This window comes from Lepus europaeus, chromosome 22 (genome assembly GCF_033115175.1).
Source record: "Lepus europaeus isolate LE1 chromosome 22, mLepTim1.pri, whole genome shotgun sequence".
Classification (NCBI taxonomy): domain Eukaryota; kingdom Metazoa; phylum Chordata; class Mammalia; order Lagomorpha; family Leporidae; genus Lepus; species Lepus europaeus.
In genome coordinates this window covers 32,003,873-32,020,601 of record NC_084848.1, presented here as the reverse complement: position 1 = coordinate 32,020,601, position 16,729 = coordinate 32,003,873, and the positions used below count along the sequence as shown (strand labels likewise).

The following is a 16,729-nucleotide window of genomic DNA, read 5'->3' as shown; positions in this document are numbered from 1 at the left end:
AAGATTTAGTTGATTTATTTGAAAGAGTTACAGAGAGAGAGGTAGAGAAAGAGATCTTTCATCTGCTGGTTCACTCCCCAAATGGCCACAATAGCCAGAGCTGGGCCAGACCAAAGCCAGGAGCCAGAAACTTCATCCAGGCCTCCTACATGGGTACAGGGGCCCAAGGACTTCAGACCATCCTCTGCTGCCCTGCCAGGTGCATTAGCAGGGAGCAGAATTGGAAGTGGAGCAGCCAGGACTTGAACTGGTGCCCATATGGAGTGCCAGCATTGCAAGCTGCAGGTTTACTCACTATGCCACAGATAGAAACCAGAATAAGTAAAACAAAAGATTAGTAAAATGAAGAGCTGGTTTCTTGAAAAATAAAATTGATACACCATTGGCCCAACTAACCAAAGAGAGAGAGAAGACCGAGATCAGTAAAATCAGAGATGAAAAAGGAGATGTAACAACCTGGAACTCCGTCTCAGTCTCCCACATGGGTAGCAGGAACCCAGGCACTTGTGCCATCTTTGCTGCTTTCCCAGGAGCATTGGTAGGGAGCAGCCAGGGCTTGAGCTGGCATTCATCTGGGATGCTGCAGTTGCAGGCAGAAGCTTAGCTCACTTTGTCACAACACAGGCCCAACATCCCTTCATTCATTTAATAAAGTTTTCCATCAGCTTTTAGATTAAGTCTGACCTAGGAGAGTTGAGTTAGGAATGAATGGTTTTATTCATGTGTTTTAGTCCAAATAGCAAATGAGAAACACCTTCTGTTGGATGGTGTTTCACTCCAGCTCCATTACTTAGTTGCCCACAGTGGCCTCTGTGACATTTTTCTTGTGATTCTTGTCTATTTCAATTTAAGATGTATAGGCCCAGGAGTGCCCTGTAATCCTATACAAATAATTAAATGTAGCATGTGTTCACTATTCTTCCTCCTGATTTAACTCCGAGGTCACTGTTGTTGCTGACTTTCCTGTGTCTGTTGATGGCTTTGCCTCTTCTCTAAAGGGTTTTATGTATTACCAAATATCAGTAAAAGTTAATTCATTTGTTAAACTTATGCTGAAGTAGTCTCTTCCTATAGACTTATGAAAAATGTTTTCATTCCAAAGCTTTTAATTTTTATTTAAGATGCTACTTATAGCTAGATTACAAGGCTATGTAAAAAGAAAGGCCAAAACAAGCTTGTCATATAGTAAGAAATGTGATGTCCCTCAGTTCAGAATGAGATTGAAATATTTGTTGACTTAGGGCAATCAGGGCTTTTAACTAATAGGAAGATAAACTTTATTAATAAAATGTGGCATATTACTTTACTTATCTACCTTTTCCATTATAAACCTCTCTTTCAGTATACTAGGCTATTGAAGAAGATTAAATACAAATAAAACAAAAAAAGGAAAAAAAATATTTTTTTAAAGATTTATTTATTTATTTGAAAGTCAGAGTTACACAGAGAGAGGAGAGGCAGAGAGAGGTCTTCCATCCAATGGTTCACTCCCCAGATGGCCGCAACAGCCAGAGCTGTGCTGATCCGAAGCCAGGAGCCAGGAGCTTCTTCCCGGTCTCCCATGTGGGTTCAGGGGCCCAAGGACTTGGGCCATCTACTACGGCTTTCCTGGGCCATAGCAGAGCTGGACAGGAAGTGGAGCAGCCAGGTCTCGAACCGGCGACCATATGGGATGCTGGCGCTTCAGGCCAGGGCATTAACCCACTGCGCTACAGTGCCAGACCTGGAACAAAATTTTTAAAAAGGGAATAAAAAAGGATTAAATGCCCTGGAATTTATTTGACTAATGCCCGTCTGTCGTTTGACCTGGCTTTTTGATGTCCCCTTCATTTCACATTACATCATATGTATATTATTTACTTGCTTATTAAAATCTTCATGTGATACTTATAAATATTAAATCTTTGTACCCTCCAACAAAGATTTGGTAAGCAGCATTGTTGGGTGCTCTGTACTGTGCTATATTCTGTAAGACATGATGGAAAGAAAAGTACAGTCAATCTGGGAATCTAAGACATATTTAAGTAGAAATGATGGTGATAAAGAAGAACCACTGGACTGCACAGAGCGTTGGCAGGGGGAAGTTGTTTTTCATTTTTAAAATTTATTTTTGTTTTGTTTGAAACACACAGAGAGAAATCTTCCATTCACTAGTTCACGCCCCTCAAATGCCTGCAACAGCCGCTGCTGGGCCAAGCTAAAGCCAGGAGCCTGGAACTGTGTTGGGATTTCCTACATGGGTGGCTGGGACCCAGTACGTGGGCTGTTACCTGCTGCCTCCTGTGATGTGCGTTGACGGGAAGCTGGGATTGAGTGCAGAGCTGCGACTGGAACCTAGACCCTCCAGAATGGGATGCAGGGTTCCCAAGCAGCACCTTTTTTTTTTTTTTTTAAGGTTTTATTTATTTATTTGAGAGGCAGAGTCACAGACACAGAGAGAGAGGGAGAGACAAAGGAAAAAGGTCTTCCATTTGCTTGCTCACTCCCTAAATGACTGCAATGGCCAGAGCTGGGCCAATCCAAAGCTTGGAGCCAGGGGTTTCCTCTGGGTCTCCCACACGAGCTCAGGGACCCACGCACATGGGCCATCTACTGCTTTCCCAGGCCATAGCAGAGAGCTGGATCAGAAGGGGAGTAGCTGGGACTCGAACAGGTGCACATATGGGATGCCAGTGCTGCAGGTGGCTTAGCTACTACGAGTGCCACAGTACCACCTCCCCAAGCAAGTAAGTGCTACACTGAACCATCATCTCAAGGGGAGTTGTTTTGAGTTGGGATTAATCTTTGATTCTGTCTTAGGGATGGTGGTCCTAGGATTAGACTTGGAACAATGTCTAGGTTTTGGATCTACCAGATGGAACACTGAGTACATGCCAAGAATTAGGGGTGAGGCGATTTGGGAAAAGGAAAATGAGATTGTTTTGTAAGAAGGTGTTAAACTGGTTTAACTGGACTGGGTAGTGAAAAGCAAGGTGAAATGAGTTGATAAAGGGATTAAGAACCTACCTAGTAGAGCAGTTGGGACTGAATTTGAAAAGTAGCAGATTCTTTTGTTTGTTTTAAAGGTTTATTTATTTCTTTGAAAGTCAGAGTTATACAGAGAGAGGAGAGGCAGAAAGAGAGAGAGGTCTTCCATTTGATGGTTCACTCCCCAGATGGCCACAATGGCCAGAGCTGCATCAGCCTGAAGCCAGGAGCCAGGAGCTTTTTCCGGGTCTCCCATGTAGGTACAGGAGCCCAAGGACTTGGGCCATCCTCTACTGCTTTCCCAGGCCATAGCAGAGAGCTGGACAGGAAGTGGAGCAGCCAGGACTCGAACCGGCGACCATATGGGATACTGGCGCTTCAGGCCAGGGCATTAACTTGCTGTGCCACAGTGCCAGCCCCAGCAGCAGATTCTTAACTAGTTAACTGACACATCACAAGAGTGGGGTTCTGAAAGATGCAAGTGACAGGGATGTGTAGGATGAATTGGATTAGGGAAAAATAAGAGGAAACCCAGGGGAGCCTACTGCTAATTTAGGTTTGAGTTGATGAAAATTTAGGTTAGGATGGTGGCAATCACAAGAAGAAAGGCAAATATGACAGATTTTAGAATAAAAGTTTCGGGATACTGGAAAAGAGGAAGATGTAGACTGACAACTAGATTGGTTGAGGAGAAGTGGTCTGAGGCCACAGAGCACCTTCACTGGAGAGGAAGGAGACCGTGGGTCTGAGGGAGTTGCCAGCTGGGTTATGCATCTCATGAGTTTATTTGCTAAAGGAAGATTGGGTCGAATGAGTTCCCTCTTGCCCTCCTCTTCAGAGCAGGGGAGAGATCTAAGTGTTTGAAAGAGAAAGGAAAGAGACAGCAGTAAGGAAAGTAATAATCTACTTTAAGAGCTTTCAGAGAATTCTTCCAGCTTCCAGACCGACGTTCAGTTTCTGTCTCACATTATTGCTGTTCTTCTCATTTTCACTCCAGATCCAGAAACCCCAAGGCCTAGCACTTCCAAAATCACCACCACCCTGGGTCTGGTCGTCCATGCTGCAGGTAGGCTTGAATTACAGTGAAACCTTGCGGGGTTTGGTCACCGGGGAAGGCTTGTGTTTGTATTACAAGGACCATCCACAGTGAATGCTCTTGGGCTAACCTTGGGAAACGCTGCTTAATGAAGTCCTCCAGCACAAACCCTGTGTACCCAGTGTCAGAGTTTGCAAGCTAAGAATAGTTTCTATTATTTCTGTTGGTTAATTTTTAAAAAAGACTGTTTCATAATTCAATAATTAGTTTTATTGGAATACAGCTAGGTCCACATGTTTGTGTATTTTTTAGAAACAATTTATTCTTTGGCTCATCCCCAAATGTCCATAATGGCTGGGCCTGGGCTGGGGCCAAAGCCAGGAATTGAGAAGTCAATCCAGGTCTCCCATGTGGATAGTAGGCATCCAGTTACTGGAGTCAGAAGCCCAAATGGGGAATTGAACCCCGGCACTCTGGTTTGTGACAGGAACTTACCCACGAGGCTAAATGTCTGCCATTGTGGCTGCTTTTGGGCAGCAACAGCAAAGGTTAGTTGCAAGAGACCAAGCAGCCTCACAAAGCCTAAAATATTTACTGTCTGACCCTTCAAGAAGAAGTGTGCTGCCTGCTGCTCTAGAACCTCGTGGCGCTGCGATTCTTGGCACGTCAGTGCTGAGCAGGCCCGCTGCCCAGTGCGTGCCTCCAGCTGCAGTTTAAGCAGAGGAGGTCTGTGAAATGCAGACGTCTCAGCGTTGCTGATGGGACACAATTCAGAATGTAACTTGAAACTTAGCCCCAGGAGAAAGACTGTCTCAGTGAGTGCCAAGCAAAGGCGTGTGAAAGGCGGCACACTGGTGTCCTGACGTGTAGAGTAGCACGCTTCCCAGCCAGCTTCTTCCATTCAACCAGCATCTGCTCACTGCGTAGAGATCATCTTTGCAGGGTCCTTCAGTGTTTATTTTGTCTCATCCGTAGCATGAAGAGATGCTGCCTTTGAAATCCTTCTTTGGCATTGTTGTTACAATTTAGCCATGGATTTTTGAGCATCATACTTTTTCTGTTAATGACACAGAAGTAACATATGGGAAACTCTGGGCCAGGTGCTGCGCTCTTTACATATGAGACCTCATTTAACCCTCATGAAAACCCTAAGAAATACATGCTTTGTTGAACCCAGCTTTCCAGAGTCAAATCCAGCTGTACCTGACCCTAAGCCTGCACACGCAGCCACTAGACTGTTGTTATTTACAATATTTTGTTTCACTTTTTCCAAATTCAGCTGATGGTGTTGCTTTGGGAGCAGCAGCTTCTACTTCACAGACTAGTGTCCAATTAATCGTGTTTGTGGCAATAATGCTACATAAGGTAAGCAGAATTTGGTGGAAAATTTATTAAATGAATTTGTTCATAATTAAAACTTCTCTTGGTCTTTAATGTTTTTCTAGATGGGAAAAATAGTTTTGTAATTGCTATCATTTTGGTGAACTGACTAAACCTATTCTTTTTTTTTTTTTAAAGATTATTTATTTGAAAGTCAGAGTTACACAGAGAGAGGGGAGGCAGAGAGAGAGAGAGAAAGAGAGAGAGAGAGGTGTCTTCCATCCAATGGTTCACTCTCCAATTGGCCGCAACGGCCAGAGCTGCATCAATCTGAACCCAGGAGCCAGGAGCCTCTTCCGGGTCTCCCACGTGGGTACAGGGGCCCAAGGACTCGGGCCATCTTCTTCTGTTTTCCCAGGCCACAGCAGAGAGCTGGGTTGGAAGTGGAGTAGCCAGTACTAGAACTGGCACCCACATGGGATGCCAGCGCTTCAGGCCAGGGCATTAACCTGCTGCGCCAGAGCACCGGCCCCTAAACCTATTCTTAACTATTTTTTTTTTTTTTTGAAGATTTATTTATTTGTTTGAAAGGCAGAGCTGCAGAGGGCAGAGGCAGAGAGAAAGAGAAAGGTCTTCATCTGCTGGTTCTCTCCCCAGTTGGCTGCAACAGCTGGAGCTGAGCCAATCTGAAGCCAGGAGCCAGGAGCTTCTTCCAGGTCTCCCACACAGGTGCAGGAGCCCAAGCACTTGGGCCATCTTCTACTGCTTTCCCAGGCCTTAGTAGAGAGCTGGATGGGAAGTAGAGCAGCCAGGACTCAAACTAGCACCCATATGGGATGCCGGCACTGCAAGCGGTGACTTTAACCGCTACCCCACAATGTCAACCCCAACTGTTTTTTGCTACTGTTCTCAAGCTTTTACTTGAGGAGTTTTAAGTATTTTTTGGCCATATATACAAACTGTTAAATTGTCTATGGATTTTTGTATTTCATAGTAATTTTTGTCCACAAGGATTTTTCTTCTCCTGACTGTTTCCCTTGTCTACCATCCAAGAAATACTCACAAACACATGCGCGCGCGCACGCACACACACACACACACACACCATAGGATCTTTTCTTAGCTTTTAATTCCTAAAAGGCAGAGCTCAGTCTGGGATACTGGGCCTGGCTTTTTGGTTTGAGAATTCAGTCATATAGCTTTTTCCTCTCTTTTTTTTTGAAGAGATTTATTTATTTATTTGAAAGGCAGAGCTACAGAACACAGAGGCAGAGTGAGAGCGAGAGAGAGAGAGAGGTCTTCCATCCACTGGTTCACTCCCCAAATGGCCACAATGTCCAGAGCTGGGCTGATCTGAAGCCAGGAGCCAGGAGCTTTTTCCAGGTCTTCCTTGTGGGTGCAGGGGCCCAAGGATTTGAGTCATCTTCTCCTGCTTTCCCAGGCCACAGCAGAGAGCTGGATCAGAAGTGAAGCAGCCAGGTCTCAAACTGACGCCCATATGGGATGCCAGCACTGCAAGCAGTGGCTTTACCTGTTACACCACAGTGCCAGCCCCTGTTCCTCTCTTTTTTAAAAGATTTATTTATTTACTTGAGAGGTAGAGTTACAGAGAGAGAGGTCTTCCATCTGCTGGTTCACTCCCCAAATGACTGCAATTGCAGGAGCTGGGCCGAAGCCAGGAGCCAGGAGCTTCTTCTGGGTCTCCCACACAGGTGCAGGAGCCCAACCACTTGGGCCATCTTCTACTGCTTTCCCAGGCCCTCAACAGGGAGCTAGACCAGAACCGGAGCAGCTGGGACTCAAACCAGTGCCTCTATGGGATGCCAACACTGCAGGCAGGTGTTTAACCTTGTACACCACAGTGCCAGCACCCCCCCCCCTCCCCTTTTTTGGTAACTTACTGTTTGTGAAGTTGAACTTCTTCCTTGGCTATGCTACTCGCTCTGCTCATTTGTAATGTCTTCTAGCTGGATGACAGGAATTCTTTTTTTTTTCCCCTTTTTTTGTAAGATTTATTTATTTGAAAGAGTTACAGAGAGAGAGAGAGAGAGAGAGAGAGAGAGAGAGAGAGGAAAAAGTGATCTTCCATCTGCTGGTTCACTCCCCAAATGGCCGCAGCCGCCAGGGCTGGGACAGGCCAAAGCCAGGAGCCAGGAGCTTGTTCCAGGTCTCTCAAGTGGGTGCAGGGGCCCAAGCACTTGGGCCGTCTTCCACCATTTCCCAGGCCATAGCAGAAAGCTGGATCGGAAATGGAGCAGCCTGAACTCAGACTGGCACTACACCACAACACCAGCCCCGACATGTTCCTCTTGATATAGAAACAACCCATATTTCTAGAATGATAATAAGGGATAATTTCTTTCTTTATTTTTTTTTTTATTTCCAGGCACCAGCTGCTTTTGGGCTGGTTTCCTTCTTAATGCATGCTGGCCTAGAGCGGAATCGAATCAGAAAGCACTTGCTGGTCTTTGCACTGGCAGCACCGGTTATGTCCATGGTGACGTACTTAGGACTCAGTAAGGTAAGTCTGAGCATCCCCAGCCTTTCTAGGCGAGCTTGTCCTTCATTCTGTGGTCTATGGGAACTTAATGATTTCTTTTAAATTATTTATTTGTAGGGCAGAGAGAGTAGACAGAGACCTCCCATCCGCTGGATCACTCCCTCAATACCCACAACAGCCAGGGCTGGGGTGGGGCCAAAACTGGGAACCAAGAACCTAATCCAGGTTTCCCATGTGGGTGGCAGGAACCTGGTTAATTTAAGCTGTCAGCCCTGCCTCTCAGGGTCTGCACTGGTGGGAAGCTGGAGTGGCAAGCTGAAACCAGGAATGGAATCCAGGCATTCCAGTGAGGGACAACAAAGGTGTCTTAACTGCTAAGCTAAATGTGCACTGCTTGTGATCTCTGAGTGCTGATTTTTTTTAACAAAATTACCCTCTTAAAGCATCAAAGTAAAACCTCTGTGAGGTATGTGTCTTCATTCCAAGTCAATTCTTTTCATTAAAATTTAGCATTTCCTTATTTTTTATTAGAAAATTTCTTCCTTCTCATTTCCAAGAATATACAAATACATGATAATATTTATAATAATATTTATCCAGTTTTGTTCATTTTATTTGACACATGTGTAAGTCACAGCCACCCATGCTTATTGCTGATTGAGGTGGGCACATAAAGTGTTAGTTGCAAGAGGTCGGGTATGAGCAGATGGTGGCATTCAGCTAAGACCCAGGTTGCTCTGCCAGCTCTCCCATCGTTGAAAATCAAAAGTACAATTCTTTATCATGGTCCTGAACCTAGCTGCAGACCTGGTGTGACTTGTGTCATTTGTCAGCACAGAGCCTGGGCGATCTGTTGTTTCTTAGCAGGGCCTTTCCATGCCTGGTAATTCTGTCTACCTGGGCTGCTGTGTAGCAGTAGCCCTGTTCATTTTTGCCTTAAGGTCACCTGGCAGGAAAATCTTAGAACCACACTGAGAACTGTATTTCCACATGTCCTTTCTGAAGGTCATCGACCTCTGAGTGTCAAAGCAGTTCAGTATTTGATAAAATAAAACTTGCATTAAAAAGGATATATGGGCCGGCGCCGCAGCTCACTAGGCTAATCCTCTGCCTTGCGGCGCCGGCACACCGGGTTCTAGTCCCGGTTGGGGCACCGATCCTGTCCCGGTTGCCCCTCTTCCAGGCCAGCTCCCTGCTGTGGCCCGGGAGTGCAGTGGAGGATGGCCCAAGTGCTTGGGCCCTGCACCCCATGGGAGACCAGGAGAAGTACCTGGCTCCTGCCATCGGATCAGCGCGGTGCGCCGGCCGCAGTGCGCCAGCTGTGGCGGCCATTGGAGGGTGAACCAACGGCAAAGGAAGACTTTTCTCTCTGTCTCGCTCTCTCGCTCACTGTCCGCTCTGCCTGTCAAAAAAAAAAAAAAAAAAAAAAGGATATATGACACAGGAGATGGTTAATTTCCTGTTAATCAAGGGGTTGTTGATCTCAATTGCTAACAAATGAGTTGCTATGAAACCCTTTTCCATTCACCTCAAGTGCTCTGCCATCTGTCAATCAAAGAGCATTATATAGTTCCTTTTAAAATATTACTGTGGCTGGTGCTGTGGCGTAGCGGGTAAAGCTGCCACCTGCTGTGCCGGCATCCCATATAGGCACCGGTTCGAGTTCCGGCTGCTCCACTTTCAATCCAGCTCTCTGCTATGGCCTGGGAAAGCAATGAATGATAGCCCAAGTCCTTGGGCCCCTGCACCCACATGGGAGACCTGAAAGAAGCTCCTGGCTCCTGGCTTTGGATCAGTGCAGCTCCGGCCATTGCAGCCAAATGGGGAGTGAGCCACTGGGGGAAGACCTCTCTCTTCTCTCTGCCTCTGCCTCTCTATAATCTGCCTTTCAAATAACTAAATAAATAAATCTTTAAAATAAAATATTACTGGCATTGCTTCTCAGCCCTTTGGCTAAGATCAAGTGTAAAATATTACTCTGGGGCCTGGCGTTGTAGTGTAGTGGGTTAAGCTGCTGCCTTCAGTGCTGGGCATTCCACATGGGTGCCCATTTGAGTCCCAGCTGTGCCACTTCCAATCCAGCTCCCTGCTAATGGCATCTGGGAAAGCAGAGGAAGATGACTCAAGTCCTTGTACCCCTGGGGTACCCATGGCACAGCCCCAACTATTATGGCCATTTGGGGAATGAGCCAAAAAGAGAAGACTTTCTCCTTCTCTGTAACTCTGTCTTTCAAATAAATAAATCCTTTTAGAAAAAAAAGATGATTTAAAAAATATATTAATCTGGCCGGCGCCGTGGCTCAACAGGCTAATCCTCCGCCTTGCGGCACCGGCACACCGGGTTCTAGTCCCAGTTGGGGTGCTGGATTCTATCCCAGTTGTCCCTCTTCCAGTCCAGCTCTCTGCTATGGCCCGGGAAGGCAGTGGAGGATGGCCCAAGCGCTTGGGTCCTGCACCCGCATGGGAGACCAGGAGAAGCACCTGACTCCTGGCTTCGGATCAGCGTGATGTGCTGGCCGCAGCGGCCATTGGAGGGTGAACCAACGGCAAAAAGGAAGACCTTTCTCTCTGTCTCTCTCTATCCACTCTGCCTGTCAAAAAAAAAAAAAGTTAAAAAAAATATTAATCTATTATTTCATAGTTCAGTGTAAGTTTTTAGAACTTCTTTTTTTTTTAGTATTTATTTATTTATTTGAAAGACAGTTAACAGAGATAGGTCTTCCATCTGTTGGTTCACTCCCCAAATGGCCACAACAGCCAGGGCAGGGCCAGGCCAAAGCCAGGAGTGTCTTCTAGGTCTCCCACCTGGGTGCAGGGGCCCAAGCACTTGAGCCATCCTCCAGTGCTTTCCCAGGCACATTCACAGGGAGCTGGATCAGAAGTGGAGCAGCCAGGACAAACCAGAGTCTCTGGCAGCACCTTAACCCACTATACCACAGCGCCAGCACACCCACCCACCCACGCCCCTCTATTTTCTGAAAGGCAGAATCAGGGAGAGACAGGTCCCACTGGTTCACTCCCCAAATGCCCATAGTGGTTAGAAGCCCGGAGCTTGGGAGGTGGGGTATGGACCCAGTTAGTTGAGCCATCACTGCTGCCTCCTGGGGTCTGCATACCAGGAAGCTGGAGTCAGGAGCCAGAGGTGGGTTGAACCCACGCAGTCCAATGTTGGTCACAGAAGTCCTTAACCTCTAGGCTAAACAACCTTTTTGCATGTTCTTTTCTTAAATTTTGATCAGTTGTCTTATCCATAAGTCCACTTATTTAAGAGGAAAAGTTGAAATCAGTTGGATGATTAGGTTATGAAGTAGATTTAAGCTGTGTGAGAGCAGTTACTACGTCTTGGTTGCCTCTATGTCTCAAGCACCTGGCCTAGGGGCTGGTGTGGAGGGAATGTTCGTTAACTGTAAGCATGCATGAGTTCATGTCTGAAATACAACATCCACGTTAGTATGTTGTTGATTCCCTCTCCAGCGTCATGCAGGCCAAGCCTGTTCAACTAGCCCTTGAAGTTTGTTTTAAAAGACAATTGCAGTAAAAATGGTTCATAATGGTATGTTATTACATACTTCAAGATTGCAGAAAGAAGAAATTTCATGTTTTTATCACAAAAAAAGTGTACATATTTGAGGTGATAGGTTTGTTAATTAGGTTGATTTAATTCTACATTGTATTCACAAGTCATAATATTACTTTCTGTACCCCATAAATACTCATATACACAATGATAAATTGTCAGTTTACATAAAAAATTTTAAAAAGCACTAATATTCTCCAACCCTTATTTGGAAGCTTCTTTCCAGTAACATAAAATCACTGTGAGTCCAGGAGCCCCTGTGTCCCAGGCGCCCCAGGTGTGAGCGTCGCGTGTGTTCCATTGAGACTTCCTCCCTGAACTCATTGACTGTTTGCCTCTTTCTCTCTTGTAATTCACAGAGCAGTAAAGAAGCCCTTTCAGAGGTCAATGCCACTGGAGTGGCCATGCTTTTCTCTGCCGGGACCTTTCTTTACGTGGCCACAGTACATGTCCTCCCCGAAGTGGGCGGAATGGGGCACAGCCACAAACCGGACACCAGCGGAGGGAGAGGCCTCAGCCGCCTGGAAGTGGCAGCCCTGGTTCTGGGTTGCCTCATCCCACTCATCCTGTCAGTAGGACACCAGCACTAAGTGTTCAGGCGGCAGCCCCGGCCCGGGGCTCCTTGCCGTCCACTGAGAACAGCCCAGCACGTGACAGCTGCTCGCCTCCTCAGTCTTGTCTGGCCTTGCCCATCTCCACCTGTATTCCTAGAGTCCAGAGGGAGGTGAGATGAAAACCTGGAGACATGGGAACGCTTTTAGAGTAGAAACAACACATTACAATTAGGTGTAGACATTCCATTGTGTTGTCTTTTAAAGGGCCCTTGGCATTTTGAGTTTTGATGTTTCTCTTAACCCTATTCTCAGGGAAGATGGAATTTAGTTTTAAAGAAAAGTGGAGAACGTCATACTCACAATGAAATAGTAATTATGAAAATACAGTATTCTGTAATTGAACTGAATCTCCTTGTTAGTGTAGAGGCTCTGGCACCTTGCCCATTGGTGTGTGACATGGCTCTCGCCGTGTAAGCCTGGTGCTCTAGCATCCGTGCCACATGCCTTGATAGAAGGTCACAGCACCCACTCTTCTTAGATGCTCACGGTGACTGCAGTCCACTGGGGGTTGGAGTCGGGAAGATGATGCGGGCCACACTGACGGTGACTTTGTGCCCTGGAGAGGGACATCTACAGAGACGGAAAGAGCTCTCTCTGCGTGGGCCTCTCACAGCCTGCCATTCCAGTGCGGGAGCAGCTGGCCTCCAAACGGGGCAGGACCAGCCTCTGAGGAGTGACTAGGCCTTTGTAGCATTTCTATTCAAGTTTTCCTTTGCAGAATACCTGCCCCCAACACATTCTTACAGAGGAGCCAAGTTCTAGTCGGCTCAGGCCTAGGCTTCCTTTAAACAGATCACAAAGTATCTTTGGAAATGAAGGGATACATTTTAAGGGAATTTGGGTAGTTATTGACATCTTTGTATAATCTTTTTAAAATAAGACTACCAAAATTCGTGGGATTTTTGTTGTTGCTGTTTCTTTCACATGTTTTTCCCTCTGGCTAAATACTTGGTCAGCTTGGGGTGTGCTGTGTCTGCTCACATCAGCACCTGTAGCAGTGAAGCAAGTCTGTGTGTGTCATAGTGGGCAGTGTTGGCCTGTTGATTTAAAGCTTGTTGAAATCATGTGTCTTGTCCCGTCCTCTCTCCCATGCTTCTCCCTAACTTTTCCCTCCAGCCCCTCCTCCTCACACTTTGCTGCTTACTGCCGGTGGTGATGCTAATACTTGTGTGAGAGGAGTTCTCTGAGGACAACCACTTCTTGAACTGTGATGATGAAGATAACAGTGTCTCTATCCTCTGTTCCATTCAAAGAAGTTACCTTTGTGTCAAGTGCAGCTTTGTTAACCCCTTAAGATATCACCCCCTGGTGTGTGAGTTGACTCAGTCACCTATTCAAACAGCTGAGATAGCAAAAATGTTTAACAAGCTAGGGTGATTTTTTTCATATTTGCCAAAATCTGCCTAAGCCCTGTTTTGTCAAATAAGTGTATAATATTGTATTATTAATTTATTTTGATTTTCTGTACCATTTCAAAACACACCGCATCAAGAGGGAACCAAGACTAATTTCTTCAGGGCAGTGAATTTAGTCATTTGTAAAAATGTTTTATAAAACGTGATGCAGAAGCCAGCATGCCTGTGATTGCTTTTTGTTCTTTTATAGATTTCTCACTGAGTCAGCAGCTGTGGAAATAAAACTTGTGAGCCCCCTGCTGGCCGCAGTGGAGGAAGCAGCATAGTAGGTTGTGGTTCTGCATAGCGTCTGGCAACCACTGCACAGTTTTCAAATCAAGAGGGACAGTGTGGAAAGTCTCAGTGACTCTCCTGTGTAGATGGCCACAGCTGGCTTATGAGAGGCTTGGGGTCCCATCTAGGTTCCGCCACGGGTGCCTTGATTCTCTCTGGAAACTGACTTTGTCACATAATCGCAGATTTTAGTGTCTGGTTTGGTTTGGATAGTAGTGTTTTCTATAATATTGACGTGTGCAATGGTCAGAAGTTTGTTCTGCTGGCCAAAGCCTCCCGCAGCAGTGCCTTGCCATCCTGCTTAAAAGTTTGGCTAGAGTATCTTGCAAGAATTAAAACATCTGACTTACAAATTTGCCTTCCCCTGTGGACCTTACTATTAACAAGCAAACCTTTCAAGGCCCTTTCAGCTCTCGGAAGCTATGGGCTTTCCCCGATTTTGTAGCTGCTGCCCCAGGAACTACTCATTTTCTGTCCTGGGCAGCAGGCAGAAATAGCCATATAAATCTTACAGGGCTCACATGCAGCTGCAGGCAGCCAGGAGGCCAGCAGCACGGCCGAGGCCGCCTTCCTGGAGGGAGCACCCGCTCATGCGCAAGAGGCCACATCCGTGTTCACTCGGGCACGTTCCGGTTCCTTCCTCCGGTTTCAAACTGCCTCCTGAGATGTGGATGCCTTAACGTCCCAACACATTGGAAGACACTGGCAAAACTGAAGTCGCTGCCATGATTACAGAAGGAATTATTGGCTACCAAAGAGACGCGGTTGATGGGGAAAAGCATGGTCCTTCCTCAGAACCAAAGTTAATGAATTGCAGTTCCACTCCCTCTTCCTGGTAGAGATAGTCTTCAGGTTCCAAGTGCTCTCCTACAGGCCAATGAAGTAGAGCTGTGTTAACCCGCCCCCTCGCTGCAGCTGTCCGTCTCAGCAAAGCAGTGATGTTCCGGGTTTGGTCCAGTTTTCCTGTGCATGCTGTTGTCAGCTTTCTGTGTTTTGGGCAAAGTTTCTGCACCAACACATAATGCTGGAAATGGTACTACCTAAGAGGCTGTGTGTTCTCCCCCCCCCCCCCCCCCCCTTGCCTTTTTATTTCCCAGCTCAAAGTAGCTGAGTCCGCCCTGTTGGAGCATTGGGAATCATTAGAAAAAAAGAGAGGGGCTGTTTGGAGGTGCCATTTCTTTGTAGAAAGGAAAGTGTAACTTTTTGGTAGCAGCCTACTTCTTAGTGTTTTCTACCCAATTTTTCTCCTTTTCAAGGTGTAGAACTAGGAGGACACACCAGCACTGGAGTGTATTAAGCCCCTGACACACGGTAGCTAGGTACTGAACATGGGAACTCTATGTCAACAGCACAAGCCCCCAAAGAATGTTCTGCCTTTCGGACCCCTTGGAGAGACTGAGAACAATGACCAGATTCACCCGCCACTGCTGCAGTTCCAGGAGAGAGCCCTCCTCAGGTGCTCTGCGGGGGAGCTTCCTCACGTCCGAAACTTTCTGCCCAGTATAGAACGGCCCACGTCACCCACGAGCACTGTTGGAATTGCTGTGAACTGAAGACTCAGGATGTAACCTGTTTATACCGGAGACTCCCAGAGTTACCTGGGAGACCTGACGGAAGTTGTGGCTTGTGAGAAAGGACTAGACAAGCACTAGGAGATCTCTGCGTGGGCTTAGCCTAGCGCAGTTGCCCCACACGGGAGGCTGGCGTTGGCCTTTTTTCTGATGGCATCTTCCAGCAAGTTGGAGTCTCGTGGGATAGCGGGATAACGCGCAGTTCCCCTGGCTCGGTGGCCTGGGCAGTGGTTCTAAATGTCCCTTTTTCTGGATCCTTTGTAAACATGAAATCATTCCATGGATGGCTGCCTTATAATTTTGTCTCTTTCCACTTTAATTGTGAATGGTTACAAAAATTGCTGTTTTCTGATTTGTTTTATGATATTAAATTTTTATTAGTGCATACCTTATGTGACTGGCGTATTACTTATCCTGTTAGCAGTTTTTCTGTTTGAAGACCAGCCTGGACCTACCTTTGAACATTATACAAGGTAGTGAAACGCTGTGGAGGCGGAAGGATGTTTCTACTACACGCACATCCTTCAGGGGCGAGAGGAGGGAGGCAGGGAAGGAAAATTCAGGATGCAGTACAGCATCTGTTCCCAGAAGACACAGGTCATTGTCTTAGGTTTTACCTTGGCATATATTTTTTTTAACTTTTGACAGGCAGAGCGGACAGTGAGAGAGAGAGCGAGACAGAGAGAAAAGTCTTCCTTTGCCGTTGGTTCACCCTCCAATGGCCGCCGCGGCTGGTGCGCTGCGGCCGGCGCACCGCGCTGATCCGAAGGCAAGAGCCAGGTGCTTCTCCTGGTCTCCCATGGGGTGCAGGGCCCAAGCACTTGGGCCATCCTCCACTGCACTCCTGTGCCACAGCAGAGAGCTGGCCTGGAAGAGGAGCAACCAGGATAGAATCTGGCGCCCCAACCAGGACTAGAACCCGGTGTGCCGGCGCCGCAAGGCGGAGGATTAGCCTGTTGAGCCATGGCGCTGGACTTGGCATATTTTTTTAAAGATCGGCCGGCGCCGTGGCTTAACAGGCTAATCCTCCGCCTTGCGGCGCCGGCACACCGGGTTCTAGTCCTGGTTGGGGCGCCAGATTCTATCCCGGTTGCTCCTCTTCCAGGCCAGCTCTCTGCTGTGACCCGGGAGTGCAGTGAGGATGGCCCAAGTGCTTGGGCCCTGCACCCGCATGGGAGACCAGGAGAAGCACCTGGCTCCTGGCTTTGGATCAGCACGATGCGCTGGCCGCAGCGGCCATTGGAGGGTGAACCAACGGCAAAAAGGAAGACCTTTCTCTCTGTCTCTTTCTCACTATCCACTCTGCCTATCAAAAAATAAATAAATAAATAAATAAAGATTTATTTATTTGACAGGCAGAGTTATGTAGAGAGAGAGATCTTTCATCTGCTGGTTCACTCCCCAGATGGCTGCAATGGCCGGAGTTGCGCTGATCTGAAACCAGGAGCCTCTTCCA

General features: G+C 47.0%; 1 protein-coding gene across 2 annotated transcripts in view; it reads left to right on the top strand.

Moving 5' to 3' along the window:
- Positions 1-15,653, top strand: part of SLC39A9 (solute carrier family 39 member 9) — a 52,955-nt gene extending 37,302 nt beyond the window's left edge. Inside the window, exons 4-7 of one of the 2 annotated variants that reach the window (XM_062181769.1) lie at positions 3,965-4,033; positions 5,283-5,368; positions 7,710-7,839; positions 11,765-15,653. In XM_062181769.1, the coding sequence (XP_062037753.1) occupies positions 3,965-4,033; positions 5,283-5,368; positions 7,710-7,839; positions 11,765-11,976 (497 nt within the window). In that variant the 3' untranslated portion in view covers positions 11,977-15,653. Of the gene's footprint in view, positions 1-3,964; positions 4,034-5,282; positions 5,369-7,709; positions 7,845-11,759 lie in introns of both variants that reach the window. The other variant, XM_062181768.1, reaches the window with a different exon arrangement.
- Positions 15,654-16,729: the final 1,076 nt, after the last annotated feature.